Source organism: Sciurus vulgaris, assembly GCF_902686455.1.
Source record: "Sciurus vulgaris genome assembly, chromosome: 5".
NCBI lineage: Eukaryota > Metazoa > Chordata > Mammalia > Rodentia > Sciuridae > Sciurus > Sciurus vulgaris.
In genome coordinates this window covers 132,291,565-132,304,449 of record NC_136465.1, presented here as the reverse complement: position 1 = coordinate 132,304,449, position 12,885 = coordinate 132,291,565, and the positions used below count along the sequence as shown (strand labels likewise).

The 12,885-nt window shown below is 31.7% G+C and overlaps 1 protein-coding gene across 7 annotated transcripts in view; it reads right to left on the bottom strand.

The window, feature by feature from the left end:
* Positions 1–750: 750 nt before the first annotated feature.
* Positions 751–12,885, bottom strand: part of CNOT2 (CCR4-NOT transcription complex subunit 2) — a 98,341-nt gene continuing 86,206 nt past the window's right edge. For all 7 annotated transcript variants that reach the window (XM_079142395.1, XM_079142399.1, XM_079142396.1 and 4 more), the window contains 5 exons: positions 10,604–10,665; positions 10,462–10,511; positions 8,659–8,759; positions 7,185–7,329; positions 751–1,892 (listed from right to left, as the gene is read on the bottom strand). In XM_079142395.1, the coding sequence (XP_078998521.1) occupies positions 1,806–1,892; positions 7,185–7,329; positions 8,659–8,759; positions 10,462–10,511; positions 10,604–10,665 (445 nt within the window). In that variant the 3' untranslated portion in view covers positions 751–1,805. The remainder of the gene's footprint in view (positions 1,893–7,184; positions 7,330–8,658; positions 8,760–10,461; positions 10,512–10,603; positions 10,666–12,885) is intronic.

Below are 12,885 nucleotides of genomic sequence, written 5' to 3'. Positions count from 1 at the left end.
CATCTTTCCTACTGAGGAGATGCTTTGGTTTAATTCTGAAAGGTAAAAAATCCTGGTATTTTTTTGACAGTTTCTAATATCTCAAAATACATAGAAAAGGTAAATTTTAAGTCATTTTACATTCCTGATACACAAACACATAAATGTTGTAAATGTTTAATTTTCAAACATGATTTGGTCAATGTCAACAAACTTTCACTCTTTTAGAAAAATAGTTAAAAATGAAAAATTAAAAAATTAAAAACTCACTGGCTTTTTTCTACTCCCTATCTCTAGTTCTGCTTTGGTAGCTTCAGTCTTCAGATATTTTTAAATACAGTATTTATATTTAGATGAGCAAAGAATTCATCAACCTATAAAAATGAAACATCCAGGCTACCAAACTGAAGGTAAAGTCTACCCCACCTCACTTTTGGTCTTACCTTCATTTGTGCATTACTTCTTAAAGATAGATCTCAAAAGTCTATCATGAAATTCCTCACAGAGAAAAAGTGTTCCAATTGGGCCCCGAGAGTGTTCTGAATGCTGCCATAATCCATTTTTAAAAGTTTCTATCCTTAATACTTCTGTCTACATTTTTAATGTACATGTAAAATGGTTCACTATACTTCTATTAAATTGTTGAAAGCTGCAAAAGACATTTTAAATTCAGTCATACCATACCGTTTGATATTTGTAAAACTTGTTTTCCCTCTAATTTTCATGTTGAAGAAATAATTTCACAATTTCAAATCAAAGTCAACACTGCAGTGAGGAGAGCTTTTCTACTTTATTACAAAGAGAAGAAGCCTTTATGTGGTCAGAAAATACAAGATTGATCTTTTTTTCTCTTCCTATGAAACGCTGCTGTTCAAACAGCCAGAGTGAATTGTCTCAGTTCACTTCTTTAAGTCCCATCACATTCACTTGGGTATGGATGTCCTTGGCTGCTGAAAATCTGGCCCTTTAGTGCACAGGGCGACAAAGTCCCCTGACCAGCAGTTCCAGAATGTCCCATTTTCATATATTGCATCCATGCACACCTCCTAAAAATGAGGTACAGCAGGGCAAACATTTTCCAAAATAGATGTCATATATATAATATATACACATTCGTACATACATACCTTTATTCATGTGATGTCCAAAAATTTAAAAAAAATGTACACATTTATTACAAAATCGTAACAAAGACTGGACAGTGTTTTGCTCATTCTGGAAAGATGAAGCTCAGTAATAACACAACCCTGGAGACCATCCAGAGATTGTGGCAATATCATTCTTTTAAACAGTCAGATATTCTTGCGTTAAGCTTGGCGAAACTGCCTTTCAAAAACAGAAGGGGAAGTAAAATGAAGGAAGCAGACCTTGCTCATCTTTCCAAATGAAATACGAGAAGGATCCTCACATAAAAATGCACAAACATTTGTTATTTTATTACCAATAGTGCTACAATGAACAAAGCAAATTTTGTGGTCTAATTTTGTTGAGTCTTTTGTGGGTTTTCTTTTTTACATTTAAGAAACTAAATGGTAAACTTCTGTCAGTATACTTGCTTGTCTTTACAGACCCAAGTCTGTCTGCTGGCAAAAATGAAAATAAATGAAAAAATTCAGACCCTGCTCAAACTAGAGAAAAACAAATTACAAATTTAGTTGTTGGGCAGCACATAATTAGTAAGGCAGGACCTCAAATGGTGACCCTTTGCGTAAGCCAATTGCCATATCCTCAAGGAATTAAAACCAGGGTGCCTGAGCCACATCAGTTCTGCAGTTATGTTGAGTATTGTGCTGAGACAGCCATACCCCAAGAAAAGGGAAGTCTTTTTAGAAGGCTTGTTGAGCAGGGTTGTAGTTGAAGGTGGATGGCAGATGAGGCCGTTCTTCTAATTTGTCATATTCCAGATGGAACTCCTACCAAAAAAAATTCAGGAATTTAGATGATTTCGCCTTTTTGATCTCAAATTTTCATCAGAATATATTTTACCATATGCACTAATCAAAATAACTACATGTAAGAATGAAAACATAAACAAAGAAAAATGTGATTGCTTCTATCTCATAAGTACAAAAGTATAGACTTTCTGCATGTAAGTTGAGACCACTCATGAACATTTAGTGAAACTTTATAACTTTTTACTTAAAAGGGGAAAAAATCATTATACCTCTAATACAAAAGCACTGAAGATTATCAGGCATTTAAAGTAAAGACACCCTCAATGAAGTACAAAAACCTAAAAATTTACTTTTTGTCCATTAAAAAAAGTTTAAAATGAAGATTTTTCCAGTTTGTCTTTTTCACACTTTATTTTAAACAAATAAAATTATTCTAACCTCATTAAAATCTGAGGACAACAATAACCTTAAAACTCACACTCCAGAACTTCCCCTTTCACAAACTCAAAACCCCTGACTTAGAAATAATTTAACTGCCAAAGCAAGACAGTACTTTTGCTGTAGGCATATCTGATAATTAATTAGATCGCTCATTTTAAGCAAACTTTCAAAATACTCCATGAGTTTTAAAATTTAAGAATGGCAATTTTCAGACTCCTTCCCTCCATGCTTAAAGAACAGTGATGCAGAATATAACTATGTATTGTGGGGAGAAAAAACTCCAACAACAAACACCTCTGCAACTGCAAAAAGCAGACACTCTAAAATTACTAAACCTGAATTTAGTTAGTACAAACTATCACTATATATTTCCATATAAAGAATTATTTATCAATATGAATTATGTATTAAAGATTAAACCAGTGACATTAGCAACTATGCATTATTTTACCTGTGTCAAATTTCAAATTGATTTCATAATGAATGTTTCCATTATTAAATTAAAATGAAAACCAAAGTCATATAATCAAAATTTTAGATTCAGAACCAAGTATTTAAGGGATATTACAACTATAGTCAAACTACTTACAAATGTTAAAAGTCTAGCATGTGCCCACACTAGAGACATGGCTAATTCCATTCCGAATTTTTATATTAAACTCACAGTAGACATTATTTTAACTTTGCACCTGAGGAAAAGAGGCTCATATGTAACTTACCCAAGGCATATAAGTGGCACTCCTAGGATTAGGATCCAGACCCATGTGACACCAAAGCTTTTGTCTTTTCTAGTGTAACACATTTTTTAAAATATGTTTAGCCCAAGTTCCAAAACAGATTTTTTTCAAATATACCCAATCCAAAAATATTCTTGAAAAAATTAAGTTTCACGGTATTAGTTTATAAAGCAACTGCACTGCACTGTGGTGACTTTGGCTTTTTAAAAAGGTTCTTTTCAGGTAATTCATAGCATGGAGGTCATTTGCTTACCAGTAAAAACTAGCAAACACCAAAATCACCACAGCCACAGTATCTCCCTTAATGAACTATGTAGCTGCCTCTCACTCTCTCTCATTCTTCCCCACCTCTACCTTCGAACTAAAGGATTTTTGTTTGACTGAAGTTGATTATCCATATTAGTAATGAAAAAACTCATCTTTTAAATCATTCTTTTGAAATTAAAACTGGCGTCTTAGTTTCCAAAATGTATGCAGCATAAAAAGTCTATTTGTAACTTTGACAAATGATAAATTTTAAGTTACATAAACTAAAATTTCATTCACACTGGTGAACTATAATGTATTATTAGAATTTAAACCAGGCTAGTTTATCAATCTACATACATTTTTTATCCCAACATTCTAGAAAAACGATTAGTTTAAGCCTAAGGAGCATAAGTATTTTCATAATTTAAATATCTTTAACTGAGATTCAGAAATTACACAGGTTATATTTTGTCTTCCATGCATTTTCTCTCTTTTTAAAATATATGAAGCTTAAACATATTGCCATCTCTTGATTACTGATTTCTCATGTTTGTTAAATGTATACACACAACCACATAATGCATATCTTTGAACATTCTGTAGGAGCAAGAAATGTGTCTGTATACTACTACCTAATGCTTGTAATAGTGCAAAGCTCCTAGCAGGAGTGTAATTAACATCTGATAAACTAATAAAAACAAGCTTTCTTCATTTGCTTTAGGAACAGAATAATTCCTTTTTAAGCAACTTTTTAATGACTCAGTTTTCCTACTAATAAAAATAAAGTTTGTATTCTCAAAAGGTTCTTTAATTCAAGCAGAACTGAAATTATACAGTGATTCAGATGACCAAACAAAGTACATATTGCAAAGACAATGTTACCTCTAATTTATTATACAGAGACACTGCAGAACGTTTTCTCAAATTCTCACAAAATATTGGCTTTCTATTACTAATAAATCCATATTAACTTAAATTTTAGAAAGTATCTTAAATATAATGAGTAGTAATATCTTACTATCTTAAATATAATGAGTAATAATTTTGACAAGAATATATTATGAAAATATAAAGATGTACTAATATGTATCAACAAAATTAAAGTCACATGTATATCAAGCTGTGATATAAAAAATCATAAGTATAACAAATTCTATTAGAGCTACAAAGGTTAGGTTGGGCTAAAAGAATTCTTAAAATTTTCAGGTCTTTAATCTGAGAAAAATATTGGTGACAGGCATGTATCACCTAAATATTCACTGTGAAAGAAATTATTTTTAAAATTTTGTTAAGATTATATATATATATATATATACTATTTGAATTATCACATTTTTAAATTAGTAAGATGAGTAATTCTAGCAAAATTACATAGGATAACATAGTGCAAGTGGCCAACAAATTGTTAACTTGAGATTTCTTACAGAATATTATCCCTCAAATCTTATTTTCTCACTTAACAGCTAAAAATTTTTAAAAGTCAACACTAAAGCTCAACTACAAAGGATAGGTATCAGATAAAATTGGTCAAAATTATTTTTACCTATATATACTGTATGTATTATATATGTTTAATATATATTTTAGGTAGATATAATTTTATTTAAATTAACATTTATCTGGATGATAAATTATTTTTGTGGGAAAGTTGAAAGGGTTCTATATTAATGTTTAAGTTGTTTCTGAATATTAGCTTTACAGGAGAACTTAATTCTGGAAAACTGATTTTCTCACAAAAGTTAATTTCTTCATACATATCTCACTAAAATTTAACTACAATTATATAGCTGTCTATTGCAAACATTCATTCCTTTCTGCATATAGAGCTTGAAATTTACAATGATACTAAGCAAAAAGTTTCAGTTTGAATGAAGAAAACTTCAATTACTTACAAATAGAATATTTTCCCCTCCAAAGACCCGCCCCACATAGTACCCCTTAATTCAGAAGTAAATATGGCCCTGGACCGGGACTAGCTCGTATCTGGCATAACTTGGGAGTTTGTCAGAAATGCAAATTCTCAGGTCCCACTTCACAGACTTATAAGATCAGAAACAGTCCAGGTATGGCTCAGCAATTTGTATTCTAACAAGTTAGATAAAGTTTCAGAACCAATGACTTAACAATAATTGGTTACAAATTTTCCATAGTTGAAAGAATTAAGTAGGAAGCTATCACAGTGATGATAAAAATAATATCAACAAAACTACCACCATAAATGACTATACTCATGTGTGCATGCATGGCTATATGCTTTCATTCAATCTTCATGATAGCCTAGAGGAAAACAACATCTACATTTTACAAAAGAGGAAATAGGCATAGCAAGGAAACTTGCATAAGGTCAAAGCATAAATAAGAGTTAAATAAAAAAACATGACATGGCCAGGCATGGTGGCACAAGCCTGTAATCCCGTGGCTCAGGAGGCTGAGGCAGGATTGCAAGTTCAAAGCCAGTCTCAGCAACTCAGAGAGGCTGTAAGAAACCTAATGAAACCCTGTCTCAAAATAAAAAATAAAAAGGGCTGGGGATGTGGCTCAGTGGTTAACCACATTTGGGTTCAATCCCTGGTACCAAAAAAAACCAAAATACAAACAAACAGAAAACATGACATACAGGCTATGGCTTTCTGCAATAGCACACTTCTTAAACAGCAGGTAAAATACATAATGTCTCATGTACTATTTTTAATTTGCACTGCACAATTATTTCTATCTAAAATGTTAAATCATACATTCCTTTGGAACCCAAGATGTTCATTAATTTGAATCATTAAGTCATGTAATATACTTGATCTGAAAAGTACTGATACCATTGAGAAACCTGAAAAAAAAATAATAAAAACAAGATTTAACCCGCTGTATGCTTTTTATTTTGGTGTTTTTGTTGGATTCGCCTCTTTTATTGATCCAAGTTCTATAGAAAATCTTGGGATTTCAAACTTTTTTGTTTGAAATATATATACACACATATATATGTTAAGAATTTTAAACTGTCCTCTTAAAATATAAGTTTTTTTAATCAGTTCAGTAAAGCTGATTCAAAACCATAAACCAACTCAAAACTAATAACTAAAATATTATCCAAAGAACTGATTGTGAGAATTTTTTTGTTTAAATTTACTTAAAACAAAATCTTTAACTACTAAGTTTACAATTCTAAGAATCATTAATAGAAAACTAATTCAGGGAAACACTGGTGAAATTAGATAATACAGACTGTATTCTCTACTAGGTAGCCTAAGTACACACAAGATAGTTAGACACATGTGAAATATACGTTTACACTGATGGAAATTTTGACATGGGACAGTAAGAAGGGCATTTTTGTGAGGCAAAAGTTGCAAAACCAAAATAAAACAAAATAATCAACTTTTCCCCACAGCCCATTTTCCCCTCATATTTTAGCACAGTAGTCATAGAAGTAGTAATGGTTAATGCTTGCAATTTTCTTCCCTTAAATGATCTGCAAATAAAAATTCATGCATCTTTTCCATAATGAGTGTAAGAATAAAAAGTCTTTTATACACTCCTTTTAGGAAAATCACATCCTTGCTTACAGTAACAATAATATGAAAATACATGACTGGTACTGCAAAAGGGTATCTTTATTTTACAATTCATCAGACAAAAAAATATTTCAGATGTTATCAAGTCTTGTGCAAAATTACAAATCTCTTCACAAGTTTACCTATTAGTGAAATTAACTCTTTTTCATACATTCTCCTAGAGGTAAAATGAAGTCAAGGAGGTAGAGAGAAAATGATATGGGAGCATTTGGCACATTACTGGAATGCACATATTGATACATATAAACAGAATAAAAAGCACACTTCTTTTTTAAAGTCTAGATTTACACAGCTGCACATGGAAAAAAATATACCTTAGCTACTTTCCTCCAGTTAAGACAGTCAAAGAAGTAATATGTTCCCCTCTCGTATGTATTGGTTTTCATTGTTGGTTCCATGCCTGGTGCCCTGGTAATCCATACTCTTTCTTCTTTGTGGTATCTCCAATCACGGTTAAAACTTCAAATTTTAAAAGAAAAGGGTAATTATTTCCTATGGCTCACATCAAACATTTCCTATATTTTGAAAAACCTTTCTCAGAAAAATTTACATATAAAATACATAAATATGGTGCTTCCTTTAATCCTTCTGATTCTTTATTGTTATTAAATATAACCTGTTGGAATATAAGGAAAATAACTTTTAAATTTACCCAGAAAGCAAATTCACTATTTAATCACACACCTTTATTTATTTAACTCAAGTTATTTTTTTACGCAAACAAAATGAGATTTCAAAAGTTCAATGATAAAAACTTGGGCAGACCAAATAAATATTTCAGAATGTTTTAGAAACTTCATTCCTGTCTTGCTCTTCTGAACACTAAACAGAACTTGTGATGTTTATTAAAACAAAGCCTTACTATATCATTTGGTAAGAAACTAAATACAAAGTCTATTTGAATTAACTTCTAAATTGATGTCATTTTATAACTATGTTGAAAACAATATCTGTTTTGAAAAATTTAATGACTATTACTTTATTTTCTTTAATTCAAATCTTATCAATCCTAAATTCTCAAAAGCTAAAAGAATATCATTAGAGTTCCTGCAAGAACCAATGAGGATTTATACAACTTAAAAATTAGGGAAGTAACATCCAGAAGAGGTTAATGTCCCAGAAAATAAGGCTTTGTGTAAATAAATGCTTTCCTTCCAACACAATTAGATAGTTTTCAGACACAGACAACAGTCAATTATAGATGGATGAGTGAATTTACTTATGAATAAATTAAAAGGAACAAGTGATAATCCCTATTTTATAAAAATGAGGGAAATTTCTCGTACTTAGAATTAAAATGTACTCAATTCATTATCAATTCAGTGATTTTTAAATACGTTTTAAAGTATTGTATTCAAGGCCATTTATAAAAACATCATTAGGAATACTATAATAATGTGGACCTTATTTTACAGCACTTCAAAACACATAACACATATACACAGTGCCTTGCCTATATAATAACCAATAGATGTTTATTAGTTGGTGAATTTGGTTTCCAACCATTAACATATGTGGTTCCATAAGGAGTAAAAAGAACCACAAGCATACCTTGTAACTCATACATTTTAAGAAGTGATTCGCCAAATCTATGAGTCAAGTTGATTGTTTTCTTACAAATTTAGTATTATTTAATTATGAAATTCTTTTTATGTATACAATGATTATGAAGGCATAAATTTCTTGATAAAGACTTTTACTTAGAACTATGGCATTATCATTAAAAAAGTTTTCAGAATAGTCAAGATACACTATAATAAAAAAGTGATTAAAAAACTTTCAACATACAGCTCTACTGCAGCTAAAAGTTGTAATACGTCTCCTCCATTCATGTAATACAGATAGAAGAGAAGGTCTTCTCCATATCGACCAAGTTTTATTGCAGCCAGCTAGAAAATAAAAATTATTCTGAAATATATAAAACAAATCTAAAAATCCTAACATATAATTGTTACCACCAAATTTTAAAAAATGGAAAGTTACACAGAAACTTTTCATTTCATAGCAGGTAACTGGTTTACTCATTTAAATGACAATGCTTAATTATTTCTGGTACTTCTATTTGATATAATAATGGGAAAAAGCTAAATAAAAACTTCCAAGTGAAACCAAATGTTTATCATCTCTCTCCAAGGATTTATTAATATCAAATGTGGCAATAACACAAGAACATTGTGCTCATTGATCTAGAACTTGTATTCAAGTCCTAATTCTATTACTTATTAATATGATCACATCCAAGTTATTTAACACCTATAAGCTTCAGTTATAAAATGTGGAAAAGGACACCTATAAAAGTTACTAAAAAGTAAATGAAATTAAATGAGCACGGGTTTATGAAGGCATCATGTGTAGAGCCAGATACATAGAAGGCTTATAGTAAAGGTAAACTGAATCTATACCTGACAGTAATTCACAAGATCACTCAGTTCTTTTTTTCAGCAAATTGCAGATGGTGAGCACAGAATTAAGATTTAAGTGGATGACTGAAGGATGACTATATTTCCCTTCACAAGGTAGAACTTATTATAACCACCTACCAAATTGTGAATTCAACAGTCTCAAATTTTCATATTAAAATAAACCTTAGAAGTACCCCAAAACAAAAAACATTTTTATCTCTTTATCTGACGTTTTATACCTAAGTGTTAGGCTGTTGCACATTCCTGAATGTAATTTTTCTCTCCATTCACATTACCCCTGTTCAGGTGGCAGTTACCAATGCAAATGACTCTCCAGTATTTCTCAAACTGGCTTAAGAAAATGTTCTGGAACACACATGTAACTGCAGTAAAACGGTTCTACAGTAGAGATGGCAACATATCACAAAGTCCACAAATGAAAAATACCAGCACTCCCAATTAAAAGACATCTTGAGATTTATTTATCCCTTTATTTGCCTGTCCGCAACATCAACATCCATTTGACCAAACAACTGTGTGATACAGAATCAGAATGCTGTCATTTAAGTAAACATACACACACATCCACTAAATTATCTTTTCACAAGGTTAAAATTTAGATTTCACTATGAAGTTTTTTTCTAATGGAAATGAACCCTACCATTTTCTTTCTCAGATTAAGAGACAGATTAAAGCTGTAATCTGTTAATAATTACTTTATACATAGAACTGTTGGTAATTAAAACAAGGGGAAAAAAGGCCAAGGTCATAATTTTAAAAGATGTACTGTTGTTCCATTAAAAAACTGTACATACATAATATTTGTAAGGAAAACTCTTTCTCATGGGTATGGCATAAAAGGAGAAGAATATCACAAGAAAATGTCTCAAATTTCCCATTAGTTTATTCCTATCGATTGTGGTTATTGTTATATCCTTTTATTAACTATCAGAAATATTTTACCAGTCCTAACATTGTTTTGTTTTTCAAGTACAACCCAGGACGTTATCAAAACATTCAGATCATAAACAAAAATAGAAATAAAACTGTCATATAAATTGAATGGACATACAACAGCATACCCCAAGACAACCGTTAACTATTTTCAAAAATATGCTGTCTGAACTAAAAATCGGCACCTGAAAAATAGATAAAATTCATGCTGAGTACAATAATAAACTACACTCACCTTATCCCTAATGTGAATGTTCGTTAAGTACTCAGATGGAACATGGAAGTCTGGATAATAAAATGAAGAAAGTCTTATTAACTGATTCTCAGTTAGAAATATCTTTTTTTAAAAAGTTCTCAACACAAACAGATCCTCCTACCTATGTCTTGAGGTCGACAGGGTGAAGATGCCCAAGGTGATGCAAATTTGGGGTAGAGATTTCTGGAATAAGGGGAAAAGAAAAGAAAAGAAAAGAAAAGAAAACAAAACAAAACAAAAACCACTTTAAAATCCAAAGTAGAAAATCAGATTTCTAATCTAATTTCACAAAAACGAGGAAAAACAGACTTCAAATATAAAACGACCATCTTTACTTCTAATTTCTTTGGTTTACGATGACTTACACAGCAGAAAACTGAAACATATGTCTATATATATATATAAAAAATACAGTAGAACTGCTTCCCTCAATATTCTTCTAATATAAATAAGTTATCACAATATAAAAAAAGTATGACTCAAGTTTTCTATTTTTAAATGACTTCAACTAAGAATGCTTTAAATTCATCAATACTATGCCTTCAAGTTAAATTACTTTCCCATTTATGTGCCCTCCACATCAGTAATTAGTAGGAGCAAAATTTCAAATTCACCAAATATTTATTGAGTGCCTATTATATGCCTGGCACTGCTTTAGGTGTTTGGGACATATAAATAAACAAAACAAAGATTACTGACAACATGAAATTTACTTTTTGTGAATGTGGAAGATTGGAGAGGCAGACAATTTAGGACAATACATAAATAACCCATGTTAGGGGAGGAGAAATGGCACAATTAAATAGGGTGGTCAGTTTAGGTTTTTATGGAGAAGGTCAGATCTGGACAAAGATTGAAGGAGATAATCATATATTAATTATCAGGTGAAACTGTTCTAGTTGAAGACTCTTCTTAGATCGACTAAGGCAGGAGGAACATGATTGAAATCTTAGGTATAACAAGAATGCCAGGGAAGCTGGAACACAGTGAACAAAGGAAAAAGCTTTTGAGATAGGGTTTGGGGAGACAAAATGACCAGGCAAGACCTTGTAGGGCTGTAAAATTTGGGGTTTTTAATTATAATGAAACCGTGAATCCTTAATGGGTATTTAGCAAAAGAATAACTCATTTAAAAAGTATTGTCCTGGCTGCTATATTTAAAAACTAAAGAATCAGGAATACCTGGTGACTGGCTAACAGAACAGCCAGACAATACAGGATGTTGGTATCAACCAGACTGGTAGCAGTTTAAAGTACTGAGAATGTAGTCAGATTATGTATGTATTCTGGGAAAAGACTAGATATGGGGTACAAAAGAAAAAGGGGAATTAAGGATGATGTTAAGCTTCTGTAAGTATTAACCAAGATTAGGAAGGCTACAGATATACTGGCTTTGGGCAAGGTCATCTCCAGAGATTTTAATTGGATCTAGAAGTAAGTCCAGGGGCTGGGGAGATAACTCAGTCGGTAGAGTGCTTGCCTTGTAAGCTCAAGGCCCTGGGTTCAAATCCCCAGCACCCCCCCCCCAAAAAAAAAGTAAATAGAAGTAAGTCCAGAAAACAAACCTGGAATAAAAATATGTTTAGGACTCCTCAATATATATGGTATTTAGAACTATGAAACTGACAAGGTCTCCAATGGAATAAATACATAAAGAAGAACTAACACTAAGAGGCCAAAAGAGAAGGCAGTATCATCAAAGGAAACTAAAAAAGGATCAACCAGTGAAGTCAGATTAAGAATGGTGTCCTCCAATTGAAGGAGGAAGTAATTCTAGAAGAAACCACTGAATTTGCTAATAAGGAGGCTATTTGGTGACCTTAATAAGTACAGTTTTAATGGAATGGTGGGGACAAAATCCTGATGGACAAATTGGAGAAACAATGATTCTTTTAAGAAGTTCTGCTTTGAAGGGAATAAAGAAATAGGCAATAAACTCATCACAGGTGGAGGTTGGACCACCACAAGATTTCTTTTTTAAAATGGGAGAAATAGTAGCATATTTGTATGCTAATGGAAACAATAATTAAGTGTGAAAATTGTTATAGTCATATCCTTGAGTTTTCAATTAGAAAGTAGAGTGAGTAGAAGAAAACAATAAGGCAGTTGCAGAATGGCAGTAGAAAGATCTGATGTCACGATGGTACCCATGTTCTCTTCTGATTGCTTAATAAACAGAAATAAAAAGTAAGGACGGGGGAGAAGGTATTAGGGCTACACAGAAATGTAGTTTTTTTAGAACAGGGAAAAAAAAAAAAAAAAAGAATGGACTAGGTATCCCAGGTATGATTAGATCTGGCAAAAATCAACGATCCAGCTGAGGTTCTTAGCCATGAATGTTAAGTACAGGCAGTGAAACTGTATGATATTCTGAGTTCAGCAGCACACCTCAGGAATGAACAG